The sequence below is a fragment of the Fulmarus glacialis genome, unplaced genomic scaffold (genome assembly GCF_000690835.1).
Source record: "Fulmarus glacialis isolate BGI_N327 unplaced genomic scaffold, ASM69083v1 scaffold92, whole genome shotgun sequence".
Classification (NCBI taxonomy): Eukaryota; Metazoa; Chordata; class Aves; order Procellariiformes; family Procellariidae; genus Fulmarus; species Fulmarus glacialis.
The window spans coordinates 4,653-28,505 of NW_009196937.1; the positions used below are offsets into that span (position 1 = coordinate 4,653).

Consider the following 23,853-nt stretch of genomic DNA (forward strand, 5'->3'; position numbering starts at 1 on the left):
ACAATCTTTTTCATTAAAATTGTTTTCCCTCACATTAATGTCAACAAGTAAAAATCTTGGGTTACAGAGACATTGCAGAAAAATTACTGATGCACAAAAGTGATTTTTTTTATTATATAGTAGATCAAATAATAGCATGCCAAAATAAGGCTGTATACAAACCCTGTTGTGATCCATGTTTCAGGGTGGTTCTTCAGTGAAAAGCCACCTGAGGTAAACTTTGCTCTAGGAAAGTGTCCCTAGCACTACACCATACTAGAGCTTTGCTGAGTTCTTATGTTAACAGCAGATAAATGATGCTAACTGACACTGTAGCTTATAACTGTCCAATGGAGCAGTAAACAGGAAACAGAATGAATCACTCATTGATACTGGATATACATGTTAGTGAATGAAAACCACGCCATACCTTGACTTTTCACATTGCAGTTTGATCTACACAAGAAAATAAACACTTGACTACATCTCAAAGTATTCTCCAGAACCAAAACATAGTTTCTTACTATTGTAAAAATTCAGAATACACAACATAGATGAAGATGTAAAAGAGTTGGAAATTATACTTACTACTTCAGCTATACTTATTACCCGATGCTTCGCATGACAACAATCTTGGTTCTATCACCTTAGAACACCCCAAAATAGTTAAGATTTTTAACCTTCTTATTAAGCTTCAGCCAAACAATCCAGTCACTTTTCATGCTAAAGAAAAGCACATTTTATAACCTTTATAAGTCATCTTTGGGATGTTATAGCATCCCCATGCTCTGAGGAAGCAATTTAAAATCTGGCAGGGGACATCTGTGACAGCAGATAAAAGGACTATGAATCGTGTACAGATATGGATCCACACTCATGGATCAAGCATCCAAATGCTTTCACATGATGTAATTTCTAGTTTCTTCATGACCTCTTTACAGCGCAAGGGAAGTGTCACAAACTAAGAAAAGTAATATTAATGTAGCTAAGATAAGCAAAAGGGGTTATGTGAAATGTGTTCTAGTGGTGTACTCGCAGATATATTAAGAGTGCCTGGGAAACTTTATTTTTGGTGTTATTAACTTTTCAGTAACTGACTTAAAGTATGCTCCCCTCACTTGATTGACCATGGAACTGCAAATGGTATGTAGTGTTTTCTATAAACTGATATAGGTGATACATAAATCTGTTTCTCCTATTTCTTTTGTTCTGATTTACTGCACTTTCTAAAATTAATATTTATTTTTGAACTATAGCACATTAACTGCAGTTACAAGATAACCTGTATGCATAGTTATTTGTTACTCCAATTGCTTATTTTCTTAATTTGACATTGGTTTGGAACCCAACAAAAGCATTTATAAGATATATAAAAACCTGCCTTTTACAAGTGAAAATTAACTGATTGCATTTAGTTTTAGAAGGTAGAAAATGTACTCACGTGTGCTTTTTCAAAATGCATGTTATCCAAAGGCCTAACAGAAACAACATGCTTAATCCAACGGGTAGAGCAATGAAAAGAACATCTTCTTTATCTTTAGAGGGGGGGAAAAAATCCACAGGTGTTTATCATTTCTTTATGTATTCCCTTAAGACAGCTGATTTTCAACATCCAATTAGCACAATTCTAAAGAGCTCTGTCAAAACTAGCCAAAATTACTCAGAATACTGTATGGTACTCATTGTACGACGTGTCAAAAGATGACTATTTTGAATCCAACAAGTCACAGTTACTGAGCCAGAAAAGCAGCTCATGATGAGACTTCTCAGGATGTCTCAGGAACTGATGTATTGCATTTTAAAATTTCCTTTATTTAATAGAATCACACAATAATTCAGATTGGAGGGGACATCTGTAGGTCACCTTGTCCAACTTTGAAATTAGTATCAGGTTGCTTAGGGTCATACCAAGCCAACCTTTGAAAGTCACCTAGGATGAAGAGTCTACCACCTCTTGGGCACCTGTTATTTTAGAGCCACCTAAAACTGCCATATAGTGCCACTTCTGCCTGTTACTACAAAATAAATAGTAAATTCAATGCAGGAGATAGGTTTTCAATACACAAAAAATACATTTACTCTGACTGAAACAGTGCCCAGATTTCTGAGCTAGCTTCCAAGTACCAGAGGTAGGTACTAACAGCAATAGAGACCAGACCTCAGCTTAGTCTAACTTACTTCGCATTTGAGTAGCAAACCAGCAGATGAATTTACAGACAAAAAAATAAGCTAGCTTCAAGTCCCATGACAAGTTTAAGGATAGCTCATGCACTTTTTTATATTTCAGTTTGGCCACCACTATGACAATTTATGTATGTATTGAAAACATTCTTCCAGAAGTAGAAATGAGGAATTGCTGAACTGTCTGCAGCCATCATACCAACCTCCTTGGTAAAATCTGGCTAAAACAAATAGTAAGAAATAGGAAAAGATATTTCCCCACACACACTGGCCACAACCTATGCATTCATTTATTAGTTAAGCTTATATAGCAGAAGAGATGCAATGCAATGCACAGCTATTCTAAACCTTGTATCTCGGATGGAAATGCATCTGCTTTTTAATAAACTGTTTAGGCACCCCATCCCATAATTGACAGCATACAAACTTGGTCCCACAAACATCCACAGCATTCCACAGCTTTATTGACACCAAAATAAAGATTTTGGGGTTTGACTTCTAATCTTGAGCTTTTAGTCTGTGAGATGATCAGTGAAATTGAGTTAAATTCAGCTAGGGTTGGTAATTCTTCCTTGTTTTGTTTAACACTAATTTAAAAAATTTTAAAAAAATTAACAAATGCCTAAACAATAATGTCCTATATTTCTTACTCCAAACCTGTTTTTAAGATAGTAATAACTAACCTGGAATATTACTTACTCAATTTTAAAGTCTTGAAGGTTTTTGGCTCTCCACTGGTGCCACCAGCTTCATTGCTTGCCATGATATAGACAGTATATTGCGTATTAGCCTGTAAGGATTTCAGTCTGTATTGCAGAACATCAGAGTTCACTGTTTCATCTTTTTCAGAGAAGATTTATGTCAATAAACACACAAAATAGTGTTATATCAGGGAACTGTACACTTATTTAGCATCTTTTACAATGATAGATCACAAAGTATTTTAAAGACAACTTGAAATACAAAGCGACCTTATCAGTCCTTTGAGAGAGAAAACTTAAATTACCAAACAATGTTTATCAATGCTACTTAAAAATTTAGAGCAAAAAATTAAACCATTATGCATTTACTTTTAAAAATAAATACACATTTTTTTGCTAATATTAAAGATAGGCAAATTATGATCTCCTATAGTTTATTTTATCATTGAAAACAGTGCTTTGAGAACTTTATTTCCTGGAACCTAGGCTCAGAAATTAAGAACTTAAAATAGTTTCTGCAGCTTGTGAAATTTAACTATATTTCTAGTACATGCAGTTAGACACCGATCATCCAAAAGGATGCAATCTATCAGCACTGGGATATCACCCCAATAAAGTTAGAGGAAAGCCAAAATCAACAGGAATTTTTTTCAAAGTTTCAAAATGCTTTTCTGAATAGAACTCAACATTTCCAATAGCTTCTCCATTACTGGAATTAGTATGATGTGCTTCGCTTTTAAATTTTTTTAAGCAGGGCATATAGCATAACATTCTACATTTACAAACAGAATTAAAAGCATGTTCATACTATGAAATTAAAGTGACTAAAACATTTTCTGGTGCATAAAGTCAAAGCCAAGTCATGTCATCATTCAGTTCAGTCAAGAAACACTCAGGAAATAGATATGCAGCAATATGCCCTGAGATTAAACAAACTGAGTTTCTCTTAAGTCAAGGAGGGGAAAGTGAAGTTCTAGCATTGAAAGGCCATCAGTGAAGTCACCTTGGCACAAATGCCATATTCTATTCTTATAAAAAAGACATGACATCAGAGAAGCCTCAAAAAACATCAGTACAGTAGGGTTTTGCCATTTAAATTTAACTCCATTGAGTTGCTATTTAAAACTTTAATTTCCCAAAGAAACTAATCTGAACCCCTAAAATGGGCACAGTGTGCTTTATGTTAGAAGTAATATGGAGACATACAGCTCCATAACATGAGGCTGCATGTCTTGAGAATGACCTCGCACAAAGCAGTCAGCACTAACCTTCTCAGAAACCAACATGGCAGGAAAAACTGCATGTAGAGGACTGAATCTGACAGAAATAATCAGCTTCCTCTTTCTAATTTAAAAATTACCAGGAATACTCTTGCCCTGGCTCTGAACTGGATATCTAGAAGCAACTGAAGACATCACAAGATTTGTAAGTTTGAGATCTTTTTAAAAAAAGATTATGTTAGGTGTCTGCTAACAGTGATGTCTAAAACAAAGGAGGAAAAAGAACCATTTCTGAAGCATTGAATGATCCAACAGCATTCTTCATAATCTATACAAGAAGAACAAATTTAGGTCACTGAAACACTTCTTATAACACTGAAACACTTCTGCTGAGATTTAGGCTAGAGAAGTTTTGAACAGATAGGATTATACTGACACCTTGTATGGATTCTACTCCTGAGGTAGGAAATTAAGAATATGCTCAAAAAGTTATGCTATCAGCCTCCAGAGCAGAAAAGCAATACCAAGCACAGAAAATCAAGCACATTTAAAGAAATTAATCTAAAAAATATGTCCAAAGAAACTATTTCTTGACAGCTTATTTTAGCTTCTTGGCTATCATTTACTATTTTGCTTTTATTATAAAACTGACTGTAAAAACATTTTTACTAGAAAATTTCCACCATACTATTCCAAAAGCTCAGTGCTTGGGAAAGGCATTGTTCCAAGGACATGCATGGAACTTATAATTCACTGAACCCTCACAAGGTTCAAATTCATGAATTGCACGGGATCTATGACTCTCCAGTATATTTTAGCTCCACTTTAGCTCCTCTACTTCTGTCGTGACTTCTTCCATTGGCTTCAGAGATGTGTCACAATGGAAGAGAGATTTGAAGATGGAGGGAGACTACTACATATGTAAAAGAGGAAAACAGCAAGTATCTGACTAATAATACTCTCTAATCTGGCATAATCCTGCAAATTTGATTTTTTTACTGTTAATGGAGAACAATCTGCAAAAAGCCTCTTATATATAAGTTTCCATCCTGGTCTGGAAAGGGAAGAGGAATGATAATGCTGCCATACACTGACTAAATTTATCACCTGGAGATCCATCAGATTTGCATCTGAGAAGCAGAAAGGATGATGTGGATGATGTGTACTATTAGTACAATACTAATAGTAAAAAAGATTAATTGAGAGCAAGCAGTGCTGTACAAAATAAGTTCAGAACAAAGAAACTGAGCAAGAATACACGTGTAGCATTAAAGCAGGTACTATTCACTAGAATACCCCACCATTTCAACTAAACCTAAAAAATTTTTTAATCTTTATGTAAGCCACATTTTAGCACCAGTATTTTCAGACATATTTATAACATACAATAACAAAGTGTGCTAATAACGATGAAAATAACTATCTTCAGACAGCACATTGTCATAACCCTGTTGAAAACATTGATGTTTAATGTATACTTACTCAGTTCTTTTCCATCTTCAGGTTTATAAAATATTGTATAGTTACTGATAAATCCATTTCTTTTATCCTTTGAAATCTCCTTCCATTTTATTGTAACTTCATTTTTCCCCAGAATGTCTGTGTCAGCCACAGGTCCTTCTGATGGCTCTACACAAAAGCATTATAAATCAGAAAAAGTAGTAAAATAGCCTAAGTACCGCAATGTTCTCCATCTGTGTCACTTCACACGTACCAGTTACATTAGGGGCAACAAATACACAAGTAAATATGTCATCTTACTGCTCTGATATAGCCCCTAACTTTTCTCACCCTCTTTAACGTGTGATTTCTTCTGATAATACTTCCCCTCATCTCTTCTGGCGTTTGCATAGTTCTCAGTGTTACTGCATCCAAATACCTCAAGATCATTAAAAGGCTCTATCCCCACAAAATCAGAGAGAGATCAAGAGGTAAAACATCCTTACGCACTCACGGGGGAACTCAGGTGCAAGGTCACTGTGTGTGCGGGACGTCTCTGGCTGACCTGAGATTCATCTGGGGTCTCCAGCACCCCCAGTCTTTGCCCATTACATCACACAAAGTCTTTCTACTTTTACAATATAACCTCACGTGTATTGCTTGTAACTTTGAAGCAAGAGTTCTCTGTGCTTCAATTTTAAAACAAGTATCTTCCTTCCCATTCTCTGACAACCTCTAATACTGTCACAGCCCCCTATAAACAGGAAAGCGCTTGAAACAAAGTTCTAATTGTGCTAGTAAGTATTACTCAAACATACAATACTCCATTACCTCCTCCTAGTAATTAATGCTGTTTAATAGTGCATTGTACTACGTGTGCATGCACATTTACATAAACCTATATACACACACAAATGGACATTTTCACCCCAAATCTTAAGATTACCAGTAAACTACATTCTTATAGCTGGCTGTATAAATCACTGAATTCACATTAAACTTCTACAAATAAAGAAACCTTCCTCCCCCCTGACCAAAACACTATTTCATCCACAGTTTCTATCCAATCACAAATGTCATGGCTTCTTACCATTTTTTTATGTGCAGGACTGCAAATATTTTGTTACATTATAAAACTTAACCTCATCGCGCTCTACAACTACCTGAAAGGAGGTTGTAGCAAGGTGGGGGTTGGTCTCTTCTGCCAAAGTAACCAGCGATAGGACGAGAGGAAATGGCCTCAAGTTGCACCAGGGGAGGTTTAGACTGGACATTAGGAAAAACTTCTTTACTGAAAGAGTGGTCAGGCCTTGGAACAGGCTGCCCAGGGAAGTGGTTGAGTCACCAACCCTGGAAGTATTTAAAAGACGTGTAGATGAGGCGCTTAGGGACATGGTTTAGTGGGCATGGTGGTGTTGGGTTAACGGTTGGACTTGATGATCTTAGAGGTCTTTTCCAACCTTAATGATTCTATGATTCTATGATTAACAAAAAGCTTTTCAAACCATCCATTTTATTCTCTGAGTAGAATTTCCTCATATATTACGATTGATAAATGTACTCAAGCATTAAAATCAAGTCTAATTATATGTCTAAATGAGCTGTAACATTTAAGAGAGAGCCAGTTTAAAGAATTGTTTTGTGTTTGTGGCTATACTCTTTCCAAGTGCTTTGTATACAGTATGTAAACTTTACAACAAATGAGCGGATTCAAGCAGCAATGTACCTGTATGACAAGATACAAATTTTCTTCACTGAACAATTCAGTAGCTGATCTACGAACAGAAATCAGGAAGCCCAAATCCTGGTTTTTTTCAGCATCTATATCTCTCCTTCAGTAATGCCAGTACCAAATTGCTCAGAGATAATACCCTCAGAGACAGACTACAACTCACCTTTCACAACATTATTAGTTTAAAATACGTACTTTTTTCTTGAACATAAGTTTGTATGGAATATGGAGCTGCTACTTTATTTCCATAGAGAGGATACACTGAGATGTTATAGCATATAAATGGTTTAAAGTTTTCTGTAAGGGAAAAAAAGGAATATTTACATACAATTCTCTATGTGAGATTAATACAATGGAAGTAGAATAAATCACAGTGCTGTTCGAAATATACTGTTACAGACCTCTATTTTCTTCAACTCTTTAGCAAGTGCAATATATATTTATTGGCTCAAATGCTCATTACTGCCCTCAATGCAATGAATTTCATTTAGTAGTATTCATAACAGCACTTGGTTTCTGACTAATTTTTCACTAGAAATACTTTGAATGGGTAATTATACATCAGTCTTATACAGCTTCTCTATACGAAGCCACTTATTCATCTCGTAACAATTTAAGGTTTTGGAGGAAGTTTTCATTTTCAAATAGCCAGTATAAAATGATACTACCAGGAATATTTTTAATTTCACATATCTTCTGCTCTGCAGAAGAGAGTTTTGTCTTATGCATCAAAGAGCTTAAAAGGCACAATGGAGCCCCAGCTCTTAACTCTACGTTGATGTTCCAGTTGTGCCAACTGCAGATCTGCTTCTAACCAGCTTGACCCAAAAGTACAACTGCACAAGTGAAATCTCTGCAGTAGAATTTTTTATGTTTCAAGACATAGTTCAAGCTTCTGGAAATGAAATTTTGAACTCTGAACAATCCATCAGCCAAGTAACCAACAGGATGCACCCCTACTTACAAGCAACTCTCATCAATTCTGAGAAGACACATCTGTGGCTTTATACCCCCCATGGGATGAAACCAGTGTAAAGGCTTTCCTAGAGCATTCTTCCTCAAGCTCTGCAGCTTGTTCAGCAAGAATAATGGCTACCGATGGATCCCTGCATTATATCAGCTCTCTGCTGCTTTTTCAGTCCCTTACACCTATTGCAACTCAGCAAAAGTTATGATGGCCCACATGTCATCCTTAAAATAATTCCACTAAAGAGTGTCAGAATCAGGCCTGAATAACAGTAAGTCTGAATTTGCCTTGACATTTCTAATGTGATTTGTGCTTAGGGTAAACAAAGATCTCCTAATAATGCTGAGGAGGAAAGTTGTTTTTTTATGTATTGAGAACAGCGATAAATAGAGTTTGTTGCTCACACTAATTTGCTGAAACAGTGCAATTTTCAGCATAAGACTCAAGACTCACTCACCTCAGTTCGATGTGTAATAAACTGCTCTTGAATTTTACTTCAAGCAGATTTTTGTTTAATTTCTTTTACTGTAGCACAGAAACAGTATTTAAATCACTGTTGTCTGAGCCAGTAAGACAAATTTGATGGGCAAGCTAGCTATATTCATCATTAATGAACCACTTCCTTTTCACTTCAGAAAATGCAGGGTACTTGTCTTCTGAAAACTTTGGAAATTCTTTTTCCTTAATGTAGGATTCAGAAAGATCCTTATATGAACAAGAACCGTTTTCAAATTTGATAAATTTAATTTCACTAATGGAGAACCAAAGAACCAATAATCCAAAATTCACTATCACATATACTACATATATTATATTAAACATTTTCACCATTATTCCTGTGTTTGTAGAAAAAAATCCAAATGTATAAAGAAAAGCAGATGCATTTCATTAGCTAATGTGCATGGGGTATTCACATCGACATCAACATTCACAGTTTTGCCTTTGCATGTATCTCTTGAACTCTGCACATTGTTTGGTTTTTCATTGAAACTACATACACATAGCCAAAACATCACTACTTAGAGAGATTATCTATTAAAAAAAAGTCATCCTCCCAAACAAAAATGTGAGCAGATCCTCACCTATTTGTCAGTGCATTACAAGGCCACTGAAACCTCTTAGAAACGCCTTAGGTCATAATACAAATGTGATTATGTGATATTTAACATGCCAGATTGACCAATCACTCCACTTGCTTATTTTAAAGTAGAATTCTCCCTTAAAGCCTCTTTCAGGTTTCTTGCTTTCTCTCTAACACACATGAAGGCACATGATCTTTTCTCATCTTCAAATTCATTTTTTTCGTCCTAGATTTCTTTGCTAAAATAGTGTACCTCTGTCATACGCCTCCCTGCTGGAAGATTCATGGTGTAAGATCAAGCCACAGAAGTGCTTAAACGTTAAATTTCTAGCCTAGTCTTATATGGGAGCAAACACCATCTTGCATGTTGCGTGAAAATTTGAGAGAGTTAAAATTGCTATTAAATTACATGCAAAGATTTCAATAAGGCATGTAATAATACTGTTATTTTTTAAAATGGCCCAAGAAAAGCTGGATGAGTTCATCCTTGTTTGTTCTTTCTGATCTACCTATAAATAAATATATATAAATACATATATATATCTGTACATTGTTACAGCTGTAACTGATAAATGAACATACTTTTGTTAGTTCTCCAGTTTGTAGAATTTGATACATGTTGCCATGATCTAGCAAAAGGATCTGTCTCCAATTCCTCATACCACTCAACTACATATTCGGTTACTTCTGGTTCAGAGGCTATCCATTCCACAACCACTTCTTCATTTGTTGTAAAGGTCTTCACTGTTTCAATAATCTGAGAAGCTGAAAATTTAACAGAAAATGTCACCAATTCTAATTTCATAAAAACTGCAGCAAGAAAACAACTCAATTATAGCAGGCTGGGACTGCTTCTTTAGAAGAGTATGGGACTCAGTCAGGCTTAAAAAAAGTTTAAAAAGTTACTTCATACCTTTAAAAAGTCACATGCATGTACTTAAAATACTTTAAAATGAAGCATATAAGAATTGGTACAATGAAAAGGGGCGGGGGGCCATTGAGGAGATGATACTCAAGGAGATTTACACATACCAAATCAAAAGACCAGTCTCTCTTTTAGGATCTGAATTTTACAGTTTGTAAAATTTTACAAACCAATTTACTACCAATCTGCACAGGTAGTGCAGATAAGCAAGTTTTGATTGAGATGACAAAGGCAATAGGAAAACAGTAAATCAAGTCAGCAAGGTCATGAATGACAGTGAAGCAAAGTGAACCATCAACCTGCAGAACAGAGGTGATGGAAGTCTGAGTGAAAACCCAAGGTGGCAAAGCAGAGGGGAAAAAAGACCTGGTGGAGCAGAGGGAAGACAGATGTATGCAGTGAAAAAAAAGCATATCACAGCATGGAAAAATCAGAAAAATATTTATTGTGGGATACAGAAGTGGATAGAGAGGTAGTAAGCAACCTCCAGGACAAGATGACACCACATCTACATATCCAGTTTTCTGATTAGACTGGCGTTTGATTGAGAAATTCCAGGGGTACACTTGCACTTGTTTCAGGAACAACTGATGTAAGAGAAGTGATTCAAGTATGTCAAATGCAACCTCTTTTCTGGATCATGGAGGCCGCAGGACGTTGCAATACAAGGCTCACAAAGATATCAGAATTAAACCTAAAAGCCAAAGAACGCAACTGTTGTGCTACAGCAGACCAGCTTCCTGACCCTGGCTGTGGGTGGGATGGGGAATGCATATGAAATGAGAAAACCCACAATGTTTCTCTCTCTGCTTCCACTGACGCATCTTAGGGACTTCCATTAAACACACCTTTGAATGATGTTGTTAAATGCACTGCAATAATGCCCTGCGGTAAACAATTTTATGACCTACTAAAGGGATGAGACAGAATTGGGTGGGACTCTATAAATTTATTTGGGAGGTCCAAGTTAAAAAAAAAAAAACAAAAAACCCTCAAGAAAGTAACAAAATAGAAATTCTAGTAAGACATCAGAAAGTGCTGATATTTTAACAACTATATCTCAAAACAAAAACCCCAACAATAATAATCTGTAATAAAAACATCATATGTGATAGCAAAATGTGACAACCAGATAATATTGTTCTAGTAAAAAGTAATGGACTACTTTGTAGTCCAGCTTTGTACATAATACAGTTCTATATATATAGATCTATGACAAAAGTCCTTTGCACAATTTTGCTTCCACTATAACAGAACTTAAAGAGATGTCATGAAGATCATTTTTTTGTTAATGAGAAAAATGTATCACGATATTGAGAAATCTTACTTTTTTCATCAGTGGATGGAATCCTCAAAATAGCTTCAGGAGAATTTCCAGCAGAGTTATAGGCAGTAATAGATATTATATACGCCTCTTCATTTAAAAATAAAATAATTTTCTTATCAGTAGAGATGTTTGTGATTTTAAGTGCAGCATTGTTTTCTGGAAAATACTGTATTTTGTAGCCTAGAATTCTCCCAGAAGGTGGAAAGCTGTTTAATGGCTATTAAAAAATATGCAGTAGTAAGTGTTTCACAGTGTTATTTGTATAATCAAAAGTACATACTGTATTAAAGAGTCTAGATCAAATTACAAAATGATTATACTATATTTAGAACAGCAAGGTACTTTCTTCAGTCCCATCTTCAGGACAGTCAGCTGCAATAATTTCATTGAAGGAAAGGTTCAAAAGTCAAATACTGAGATTTGAAATGCAAAGAGCCTCTGGTCACTCTACTAGAAGATTAGAATTAATTTAAACACAGCTTTGGTAAGCCGTATTATTTAAGAGCAGTTGTAAGGACTTTCAATCAGATTTTCCAGTGATGTGAACAGAATTAAACCCTTCCTTTCTGCAGAGATTACAAAACTCTATTCATCTACTGTTCAGTAAACAAAAGCCTTTTCAATTCTGCTTTAGTTCACTGATGACAGCAAAAACCCCTGGCAGTTATTCGTCCTAAAACACTAAAATACTTCAAAGCAACATCAGCTGCAGGATACCAATATGATTATCAATTCACAAAAAGAATATATACCTTCCACATAAGATGTACAGATCTACTTCCAGCTGAGTGTGAAGACTCAATTACCCTCCACAAATCCACTTTTTCTGAAGGAGCTATTTAAAGACATAAAAATATCTTGAAATTTGTTGTTATATTAAAAAGATGGTGTAATATGGTAAAAGCAATCAAAAGGTTTCAAAAATACAGTCTGAGAGCAACTTATTAAAAAGTTTTGTCTCGTGTAATGTGGGCCTTTTTTCCCTAATTAGTACAGCTTCTCTCTTTCCATAAGTTTCCTTCCACTTTCTTTTATTTGTTCAGTTCTAGAGGAGATTTTCTACTCTTGTTTTATAACTGCTAATTTAATTTCTCTACTTATAATTCATTTTATTGGACATACTTGCTACACTACATTTCCGTTACTATCCTACTTACCAATGTTCAGTCTCCATGTACACTCTTAATTTTTCCTCTCTTCACTATCTATCTATCACCCATTTTCTTCCTTAGCCCTGTTTTCTGCATCACCGTTCAAATCTCCTCCACTCCTTGCTCGTCTTTCAGTTTTCCCTCTTCTATATTTAAACAAAATACACATGTTCTGTTTAAACAACAGAATTCTAAATTCAATAGACTGATAATACGCTGAAAATACAGTTTTCCATTATTACATCCTAATGCCCCAAAGTATAACCAAAGAAAAACTTACTAAATAGTTGGCCTACCTTTCTCTTCTGTGCTTACTGTTTTCCCTCTACTCCATTCACTCCAGAATATTGACACAACACTGATACACCGAATGGCAACTGAATATTCTGTGGAGTCCCACAGACCTGTGAGATTACATGATCCTGTTTTCTCTGCAGAATTCAGTGGGACAGTGACGAATTCCTGAAAGCAGATACATGAACAAAAATTATTTGCTATAAAAGTGCATGCAGATATATGACTTAGTTTTTAAAAAAACACAAAGGATAGAGTTTTCATGTTTCCCACCTCACTCATCTGAAACTCAAAATTACTTGTTTCATATTTCATTTTTCTGTGTAGCATCTTCACTCTTCCTGTAGAACTCCAGGCTTTGAAAAGCGTGAGCCAAAACTAGGTCTGTACTGACCAGCCTATGTCTTGCACTGTGTGCAGTTCACACGCAATTCTAGAGCAGCTGTGCTGGCACAGGAGGTGCTGGATGACTGCAGTTCCCACTGGTGGGAAGCAACTGGGTACTGCTAAAGCCAGTATCACCTTAATGTCCTGGATACAGCTCCACCTCACAGCAGAAGCATCCCTGGAGAAGCAGTGATTGCCTGCAGCTTATAAGCCAGCTGGGTACTTGTTTCTTTTCTTGTTTTTCTTTTCTGAGTTATAGGGTCTTCTAGCTCTTAGCCATACAACGGTGTAGCTGTAGGCCATCCCAAAGATTATCAGCATATGATTAAAATGAAAAGACCAACAAAAACACAGAAAATTCTGGTATCAAGAGAAAAAAAGAAGATGGAGCCTTAAAGTGGTGAAGGAAGACGAGAGCATGAGAAATAACTGATATGCAATCATCTTCTTGGAAAAGTAACGACAAAGTAATTTATTTCCTCATCTTAAAAGGAGCCTCACATCTCACTGATGGAAGTCAGAAGCTAGATTGTTGTTCCAAAACAAAAGGTGAAAGAAGACATGAATTGGAGTCGATGCATCAACTCAACTGGACTGACAACGGGAAGCAGAAGAAAACAGGAACTACAGGAACACTTAAGTGTTTGTGTACAGAAGGACTGAAATAATCACTACACCAACATCAATGTCTTCTCTTCCAAATTGCAAAAATTAATCAATAATCAACAACTCTCCTCCTCTCAAATTTCAGATAACCGAATCAGAAAGACACTAAAATAGATGTTCAAGCCAGCTAAATTCTAACAAGGTCAGCAAAGGTAAGTTTCAGAATAAGGAGATTCCCTCTTGGCAGCCAAATTGAAGTAGAAATGTCACGTAGATTTACAAAAACTGGGCCAAAAATCTGTGAAGAAATTCTTGTCTTCCACTAGTTGAACCTTCCAATGAAAAGTGAATCAAACTATAACAATAAAAAATGCAGACATCCACTCCTTTGAACACCATAATGGAAAATGCACTGCCTAATAAATTGAAAATTTTAATCCATTCTGATCTCAAGAAATTCATTGTCAAAAATAGAAAACTGCTTCTATGAGAATGAATTCAGGGATCTACAAACCACTGCTAGCTGACAGACTCTTCAGCCAGCCGGCAATAAAAAGGGCTTCAAAACTATTATCAACCTCCTGCAGAACCTGACATAGAATTGCAGACATCCCAGACTAGCTTTTAGTTACCTGCCAAAAGGCTGTTAACAATATTTAATTATAATTAGAAACTTAATATATGCAAGTAGAAAAATAGCTCATCTGTTTTTCACTCAGTAAAAACAGTTCACAGCAAACTATTTGGATTGTTTTGGTAGGAAGGCTTAAAAGGTCAAGAAAATATCTGTCATTTGCTCAAACAATTTTTTTTTGCATATATGTGCTGACGGACAGAAAAACAGCTCTTATATCTAACCGATGGTTTGAGGCTGTCTTTGTTGGCCATTGCCATTGGATTGGCCACAGACAAAACTATGAATCATGCCTGTCCAAGATCCTACAGAACTAAACTCACTGGATTTTTGTCTTTGCTGATCATGGCTACTATTTTTTGTCTAGAATGTCTGTGGAAAAACGCAGTAAGTTCTGAGGAAGAAAATGGATGTAGACTGTATTTGATAGTGAAAAAGTAGACAGATGATTTCTTACACAGGTGCCGACAAATAGATACAATACACAATAATGCTGTAACTTCGCAAAAATGTGAATATTTTCAACATTTGGGAAGGATCTCATATGTGTTTAAGCATCATAAGGACACCAGTGTCTTGACTCCAAAGGGATAAACATCTTGAACGGGTCTTCTAAATAAATATTAGTTCAGTTTCTAGTATCCTGGGTAGACCTGAGCCATCCTGTCCATCAGATCATCCCAAATATTATATCCTGAATCCAACAACTAATATGTCATATCTACAGTAAAGATGCTTGCCATGAGAATGTGAGGAGGATGCTAATTAGAAACATCTTTAGCATCAGGAACTTTTTTAAAGCTCTGAGGACTACTATTAGTTACCCTGATGAATTCTTCTCTCCCAGAATTACTCATTTAAAGTATAAAATATTTAGGTCAAGGCAGACATCTCAGCTTAATGAACTTAAAAAAAACAAGCCAAGCAACCTGGCCCATTCTTAAATTTGGAAGAGGAAACAGTAAGACTGCAAACACTTCCATACTGAGGATCATTGGAATAGGCCATCTGAAAGAAGCAAATGACTAAATACTGTTTTTTCTATAACAGTTCCATTTGTCAGAAAGACAAACTCAGAAAAATAACTTCCCTTATTTTCCATCTTCCAAAATTTATACTAATTCACTTGAAAATGAATGTATCATTAGTCCATCTTAATCTGATTCAACTACTGTGTTTGGGAGTAAATGCTGTTTTCATCACCAGAATGTGACAGGAAAATAAAATATTTTGACTGACTGTGTGTGTAATCCTTTAGCCTAAGGTCATCCCTTAGCCTTTCACAGAAATGTATTCTGAAGTATGGTATGTACCAAAACAAACGTTGGCCAAAATGAAGAGAACAATTAATCCTAGACAACGGAACAATGATCTTAAGATCACGCATATCTAATTATGCTCCACTAAAACAAAAATGTGTTAATCATTATTTCCAACTACATGTTGCCTTTGCCTTTTTTCTATTTAGCCTTCTATAATATTAAGAAATTAGTCACAAAGAAGCTAACATTCAGAAGAAAACTTACGTAGCTTACCGAAGAGTTTGAATACAAGTTTCTGTATTGAACCTCGCAAATTAAATCTTGTGAAGGGATAATCTTCTCAGGCATTTTCCAGGTTACTGTAAGCAACTGCCTTATACCAGTGATTTTTTTAACTGAGAGTATTTCAGGAGGTTCAAATTTCTCTAGAATGGAGAAACAACAACATTAACAGGGGAAAAGTTCAGAATTTCTCCATCTATGTGTGTTCCAAGAAGTTTAATTATTATCCTAATAATGTACCTTCTATCAGAGTATTCACATGATGGTCTATTTTAAGGACATAACTCTACATATGGGAAGTTATCTATAAGAGAGATTGCACATATAACTGATTTAATGCTGACAAACATGCTCTCAAACAGATGTGCAGATTTCTTTCATCTGTATCAGCACTGCAGAATACTACTCAGGGACAACAGCAGGGAGAAGACACAAAGCAGAGCTGGGATGCCAAAGTCAAGTCCGAACTGCAGATCAGGGAAGAATTCAGTTGAAAAGGATTTGAAGGGGAGAGAAGTGTGAAGGAGACGATGGGAAAAGAATAGATTAGCACTGAGAAAAGAGACGGCTGGTACAGAGGATGTAGAAAGTAATGAGGAGCCACAGCAGGTCTGAACACAGAGAGTAAAGGAGCGTATGGCTGGAGCTGACAGAGTGCTGCAGCAAAAATACTGTTAAAAGGGTTGTTGATTAGCTACACCAAAATGAAGAGAGAAGAGGTAGACAAAATATTATTATTGCTCCTGGGAATCACAGAACAAGTGTTTTTTTAACATTTCTAACCAGAAAGTAGAACAACAGAGTAAATGATGGGCGGACCTGGAGAAATAATATCACTATTCATTTACAGCAGATATTGCACTGAGAGCCAGTACCACTCAAAAATACAAAAGTACAGTCCAAGTACCACTTAGATTGACAAAAAGTTTTAGTATATGGCCTTTACTTGCTAATAATTGAAAACTTAGTAATTGATAATGGATACGTCAGTCATTAGCTTAAAAAAATACTGTTGTAGTTAGACGTTCTGAATACAGCACACTATCATTTTTCACCACCTCTCGGTAACACCAAGAAATTGCTGAAAATTGCTGCTGTACCACCAACCAGTTTGAAGAATTTTACATGGAAAGACCATCAATTAAAGCATAAGAGACTTGCTTCAACTAAATTGGAAGCATCCAAATTTTGATGAAAAAAAATGGGGAAAGATGAAACATTTTATTAAACCCTAAATATAATTTCAGAGACTTCATAATTTTAGCTAACAATTAAAATTAGATAGCACTTCAAAACTGAAACCACTTTAAAATCAAATGAAACCCAAATAATAGTTTCAAAACTATTACATTGAAAAACTATTTTTTCATTATTTCCTTCTATGTAAACCAACTTTGATTACACAATTTGTTTCAGAGTTCTCTAACCCGTATGCTATAGGGAGAGAAAAAGAATTGGGGAGGGTGCAGTCAGCTCAACATACACTACTTTATCTTTATTTAACTCTTTTTTTTAATTACCTATTTTTTCCATAGGTATAGGAACACAATCTGATAAGACTTCACCCAAAACATTTTCAGCTTTCACCTGAAAACAAAAAGAACTACTATATGGAGTATCTGGATAATAAAATGAACATGACTCAGTTTTGCTTTGGCAGAAGCCCATTGTATTTGGAAGAGTCACCCTTCCTTCTGTCATCCTGAAAAACAAAAGAGAAAAATGAAAGGAGTTAGAAATTAGAGGATTTTCTTAGAATAACTCAAAATGACTGTTGGGTTACTATTTGATTATTATTTATATGTTTTTGCGGTTGCAGGACATTTTTACCAGTGAACATCTCCTTAGATGATGTTTGTGCAAACGAATACTCTTTCCTAATTGCACTGCTCCTGCAAATGCATATAAATAGCCTGCACAGACTCAATTCATTTTAATTGCAATTAGTAAGATAACTTTCCAGGAGCAGTAACGAAGAGTAAAAATGCCTTAATAGGCAATCCACATGCTATTATTATTTTAGATGAAAATCTCAAAGAGAAGTGAAATAACGTAACTCCACACAAGACCTCCTTTAAAAACACAGATAGATAGATATAGCTAGTAACACATGCCACACGGAACTATTTGATAACAAGCTTTTATTCATCTTTGAAATACAGAAAAAAGAAAAGCCAAATTGTACCACTGCCAAGCTATTACAAGGTAAGAGAAATTTAACAGATTTTCTTGAAAGAACACACTGATAATATGCTGTCTTTACAGCATATACTTTCATAATAAGTAGTATGGGATATAAAACGAACAAAATTTGTTTCATTTTACTGACCCACAAAGAAACTCTTCAACAAATAAAAACTCATATATGGGGCCTGTGTTAAATATTTCATATTATGCAATAAGCAAGCAGATCTTTCGTGTAACTCAAAAAATGAACATTTTAAAGCTAGTGTAAGCCTGCACTGCTGTGAAAGGAAGCAGTCCTACCTTCCCTAACATGCATAGCTGTTTGTTTCCCTCCACAGCTCTCTGCCATTTGTACCAGTGCTTTTGTAGTCACATGGTAAACTCAGCTGGGGAGTTATGTGGATTAAAATTAATGGTTAGATTTTGCTGGAAATAGTTCTGTGATCCAATGCACTGTGCGGTTAAAGAAGAATTTGTGCTGGTACAGGAAGGAACAATGCTGAAACTTATTTTCAATAGCTGTTCTAGTTTATGGTTTCACAAACTCAGCTAAGTTATAAAATGTAGAAACACTAGAAGGAGTAAGAAAGTTTCACCTAATGAAGGTGGAAGGCTAAAATGGAGATAAAACTAAAGATGTTTTTCTGCCCTACCATTTAAATAAAAAAGATACCATACACTAGCATAACTTACAATAAGAAAATGTCTCCTTTGGAGTCTGAATTCCTTCCAGTTCTCAAGAACAATTTTAGACATTTTAGAAAACTCTTCATGAAACCATATTACCTAGAGTCTTGATTAGGCAGAAAAGCAGCACTGTTATGAAGAACAGATTGACCTTCAAAATTGTATCTGAGATCTGTCTTGGAACAACATTGATTTCACCATTTTCACAGTAACTTATGAAAAAGTAAACTCCTAAACAATGTTTAAAATTTAACAGAATTTGAAAGAATCAAGTATTTATGCTTCTATAATAGGGTCACAAAAACACTAAAAAGCGTGACACTACACAATTTGTAAATACAAATCCCCAGATGCGAGCAATTCAAAAAGGACAACTAACTGGATTCTTTCACTGAAACCTTATGACTCCAAAGGTCCCTAGGTTAAACCTCACTGGTGTCAAGCAGAATAACAGGGGCTTTAATAGGTTTAACTGGGAATTGTTTAAAGTAGAGGAGGAAGCAATCTTTTTTACCCATCCAAAACACAGAAAGTTGCTGGGTAACACTCCCACAAAGTGCCTCCATTCTCCATTTGTACCTAGGCTCACTCAGCTTTTGATCTAATTAGTAATGTTACTTCAAGGAAACAAGAGAATATCGATTCTGATGTAAACATCTGTCCACTGAATATCGGGTTGAGAATGCTCATTTCCTTTATACAGCGTACTAAAAAGGTATCAGATTGTAACTTTTTTCAACTATTACCAACCCCAAATTAATTGAATATACTGAGGAAATGCCACGACTCTGAACTCCATGATGTTTCCACATTTTGTTTAAACAGAAGTCAGGATATGAGGGGAAGGGAGCTGGTGATCTCACCCCAGCAAACCAGTTCTCAATACATCCTGTACTTACAGTTTTCGGTAAAGAGTATACTTCGTCATAAGATTTGTTTCTCTTCCTGAAGTCCAAGTGCAGGTAAGTTTAGTATCAAAGCAATAAATGCAGGAAATATTTCCTGGTGTGTCCGGTGGAACTATAATGACAAAGGTTAAAAAAAAAAAAAAAGTCCAGTAAAAATAAGTAATTTTAATGTACAACTGATTTTGTTCGTCAAAAAGCAGATTACGGCAAACTTCACTAAGTGTCTTGCATAGCACTTCATTTTATAATTTCTTACTGCCCTCAAAACTCTTCACAAAACCAAAATCAAAACCACTCTGTCTTCCACTGGGGAGACAGGGAGGTTTTATCCAACTACTTCTTAGAAGTACTCAACTAAGTGGGCCTGAAGGTATTTTTACAGTAACTCATTACCTATTTTATATTAAACCACTACATACATTGTCCTGAACCTCTAAGTATACCCCCTGCAACATGCCTGTAGCTCAAGGCCAGTCCACAGAGTAAGAGGAAAACAAAGAAACAGCACAAAAGATCAGGAAAAGACATTCTCTGAAAGATAAAAACTCCTCTTGGTTCCTTCCCAGAATGTCTAACCCCTAACCTGAGGAGCATGCATGACCTCAGAATACAGAAGGTAACTTCCTGGGAAACATATCTGTGCGACCTTGAAGAGATCACTAATTCTGGACTCTCTTTATCTTATAAGCAAGATAGTGCAAACAATGCTCTGCAATCTCTATAGCCTGGGGTCATCCATAAAGATGTAACACCCTCAAAGACTTTTTTGTTAAAGGCAGACTTCTTCACTCGATAGAAGAAACTCGAGTTGAAAGGAAGAGAACAGTGCCCAGTGAAATAAACTGGTTGAAAAAGCTCCCTCTCCAAAATAGTACTTTTCTGTCCCACCTAATACAACACTCAAAAGATCTTTGTTTTACAGACAAGCTTATGGCACACCAAACTTTGCAGACAGGCAATACCTTCTGCTGGTTTTTATTCCACAGATGTATTTTTCTGTGTTTATTGCTTCTTTACTAGAATGGGACCCCCAGGCATACGTTAGTGTAATCTGGGCTTAATCTGTTCAATAAATTAGAGAATTTGTATACATATTTATCCTGTAACCTTCTCCATAAGAGATTGTAATTATAATTTCTTTGGAACAGAGGATTAGAGAGGAAATCCTCCCTGGAGAAAGCTAAAGTTGGCTAGGCTAGACAAAAGACATAACCAAAGGGACAGACCGAGTACCCTCTGAATTTAAGAGAAAACCTCCACTCACTTCAGCTGGCCAAAAGTCAGTGTCAGAGAGGTTATGAACCAGTGTCAGTAAGGAATGCCTGCAATTTCATGAGTTATTTCAGAAAAAAAGGAGATACTTGAATACAGGTGTCTTACAATGCCACAGCTAAAAAAAAAAAAGTAGTTGTTTTAAAAGTAAAATTTTTACAGTAAGTTATTCTAAAATGTTAAAATTAATTTCTTTGCATTTCCACTTACAGCCAGATTTAACTTCAGTGTGAACCAAAAGTTGTTCCTTGCCCAAGTACTTAATGAAACACTTCACATGAGCTTTGCTGTAAGTGAAATTATGGATGGTTACACTAGATACAGTCTCGTTCACGATGTTATAGTTTTCCTGAGCAATCAATTCATGATTCAATTTCCAGATGATATGGCTTGCATTTCTGTGAGGTGTGTAGTAGCGTTTTCCAAGAATGCAAAATAGTTTCAGGGTGGATCCTCTTTCAATTTCAGGAGATGAAGGAAAAATGTCAGCATCTCTGATAGAGTTTTCATCTAAAAACAAAAATGAAAGTTATCACATAACCTAATTTCTTTTAAAATACCAGTTGGGAAAATGATAACTTATTTTGTTGTCTACAGATCATTTAATTAGATTTTTTTCATATGGAGTTCAAATAAAATGCTCGAATCAGATATTGCTGTTTGGAAATTCAGTTCACATTAATTACTATATTACCACAGGTATTATATAAGAATGATGTTTCTATACCTTCCCAGAAATAACGGAGAAATTTCAACTCAAGTGTTTTTTAATAGCTGAAAATGAAGAAAAGAGACTCTTGTCTTTCAAATCTGTTTTTAAAAAACATTCCTATGTGTAAAAGGTATGCGTACCATTTAGTTGTTATCATTACTAATTACTGTATCAGAAAATACATCAAACTGCTAAGTTTAAAATTTACAACTAAGCTGCAATATATTTCAATATATCATTAGTACTTTTATCCCTCATAGAATTTATATTCCCAGATACAGTGCAGGAATGGTATACAAAATGCATGTAAAAGGAAAACACAGAAGCAGGCTGAACGAATGAATTCAGCAACAAAGTTACCAAACAGTGCAAGAATCGCCCCTTAAGAGTCCTGCAAGGAGTTAACTGTTTATTTTTTTGCTGCTACTTATTTCTTGAAGCCAAATTTCATAAATAAATCTGTTAAATAAAACCAAAAACTTTTACAGGTAGAATTTCTTTGCTAGAATGTAGGAATGGAAGTGAATCAAATATTAAACTTTCTTCCCTGTTTTCTCTCCTGTAATTCTCTCCTTTTTGGATGTATTAACTGTAAATTGCTTTCTATGTTTCTTTTTGTGCCCTTTTTGTTTCAAAGTAATTTCTTTATGTTTCAAAGTCATACTAATGGCTATTTTACACTCTACTGCACAAATTTTACTGTCTATCAGTTGTAAGCAATTACCTGCACTGTTTCATATATTGTTCAAGCTTCTACAAACATATGCACTTCTCTTCCATGTAATCCCCAAGTAATTCAAGACACAAATACCATTATATAATAAATTACTGTTGTGTGTTAAGTTGTATGCAATAAATTGGAGGTGAACTTTCAATTATTGTCACAAAGTCATTATTTCAATCTGCCCTTGTGATTTCCTATTCTAACCTGTATTATTCAACTTAATCAATTTAAAGTGGCACTGTTGACCCAGGAAGCATTTTAAATCCTCAGCCACTCATCCACTGCTGTTATCCCCTTGCATGCCAGAAGAAGTGCCTGTGCAGTGAATGAAAAGGAAACTGATACAGACAAAAAATAAAAGCCTGGCAAAAAATAACATCATTCTCCATCCAGATCAGATTCCTCACCGCTTCACAACTAGCTACACAAACATTCACTCCAGCAGAAGGAGAGGGACATGACAGGTGGAGGGAGTGTGGAACTACCTGCTCTTCCAACTTCAGGAGTTACCTGTGCTGGCTTAAACTGACTGTGGAACTACCACATTAAAAAAAAAAAAAAAAAAAAAGAAAAAAAAGAAAAATCAATAGTCACACATTGTTAGGTGACTTAAAATTAGGAATGAGAACATTAGTAGTCATTGCATGAATCTCTGAATAGGTAATTTGTGACTTAAAACAGCCCCAAACCAGCAGACATTAACTGCACTTTAAGTGTTCATGTGTTACATAAACATTAATTTGTTCCATCAGCAAATCTCCAAAGTTACCAGCCTTTACAAACCAACAAGAATTGAACTATAATATTACTTCCAGATGCAGATTCCCTTTCTATATCCTGTGCAACAGGGAAACAGTTAACAAAGTAATTTTTAAAATACTTCTTTTTTAATACTTTAAATACAAAAGAAGACAAATCCAGGCTATCACAATCACAATTAACATTCCACAAGAGAACATCAAGAGTGCCATAAATTAATTTTTCTCTCTATGCTGTACACTACTTAGTCAATCACCTAATAACTTCTATTTTTAAAATACATTTTTTTCATTTTCAGAACTCTTCGAAATTTCATTTAGAGAAGGTCGCCTTTTGGAAAACTTTCTTATGGCAAGACAGGTGCTAATAATCAGGAAACATACCTGCTATAGAACTGCAGAGCAGGACGAACATCCAAATCAAACAGTTGAACAT

At 35.4% G+C, this 23,853-nt stretch overlaps 1 protein-coding gene across 1 annotated transcript in view; it reads right to left on the reverse strand.

The window, feature by feature from the left end:
- IL31RA (interleukin 31 receptor A) overlaps positions 1-23,853 on the reverse strand; it is a 25,485-nt gene extending 1,632 nt beyond the window's left edge. Inside the window, exons 1-13 of the mRNA XM_009572344.1 lie at positions 23,802-23,853; positions 21,434-21,733; positions 19,943-20,063; positions 17,690-17,856; positions 16,161-16,312; positions 13,001-13,166; positions 12,306-12,388; positions 11,554-11,770; positions 9,884-10,066; positions 7,449-7,550; positions 5,564-5,710; positions 2,860-3,000; positions 1,421-1,514 (exon numbers count right to left, since the gene is read on the reverse strand). Coding sequence (XP_009570639.1) covers positions 1,421-1,514; positions 2,860-3,000; positions 5,564-5,710; positions 7,449-7,550; positions 9,884-10,066; positions 11,554-11,770; positions 12,306-12,388; positions 13,001-13,166; positions 16,161-16,312; positions 17,690-17,856; positions 19,943-20,063; positions 21,434-21,733; positions 23,802-23,853 — 1,925 coding nt within the window. The remainder of the gene's footprint in view (positions 1-1,420; positions 1,515-2,859; positions 3,001-5,563; positions 5,711-7,448; positions 7,551-9,883; positions 10,067-11,553; positions 11,771-12,305; positions 12,389-13,000; positions 13,167-16,160; positions 16,313-17,689; positions 17,857-19,942; positions 20,064-21,433; positions 21,734-23,801) is intronic.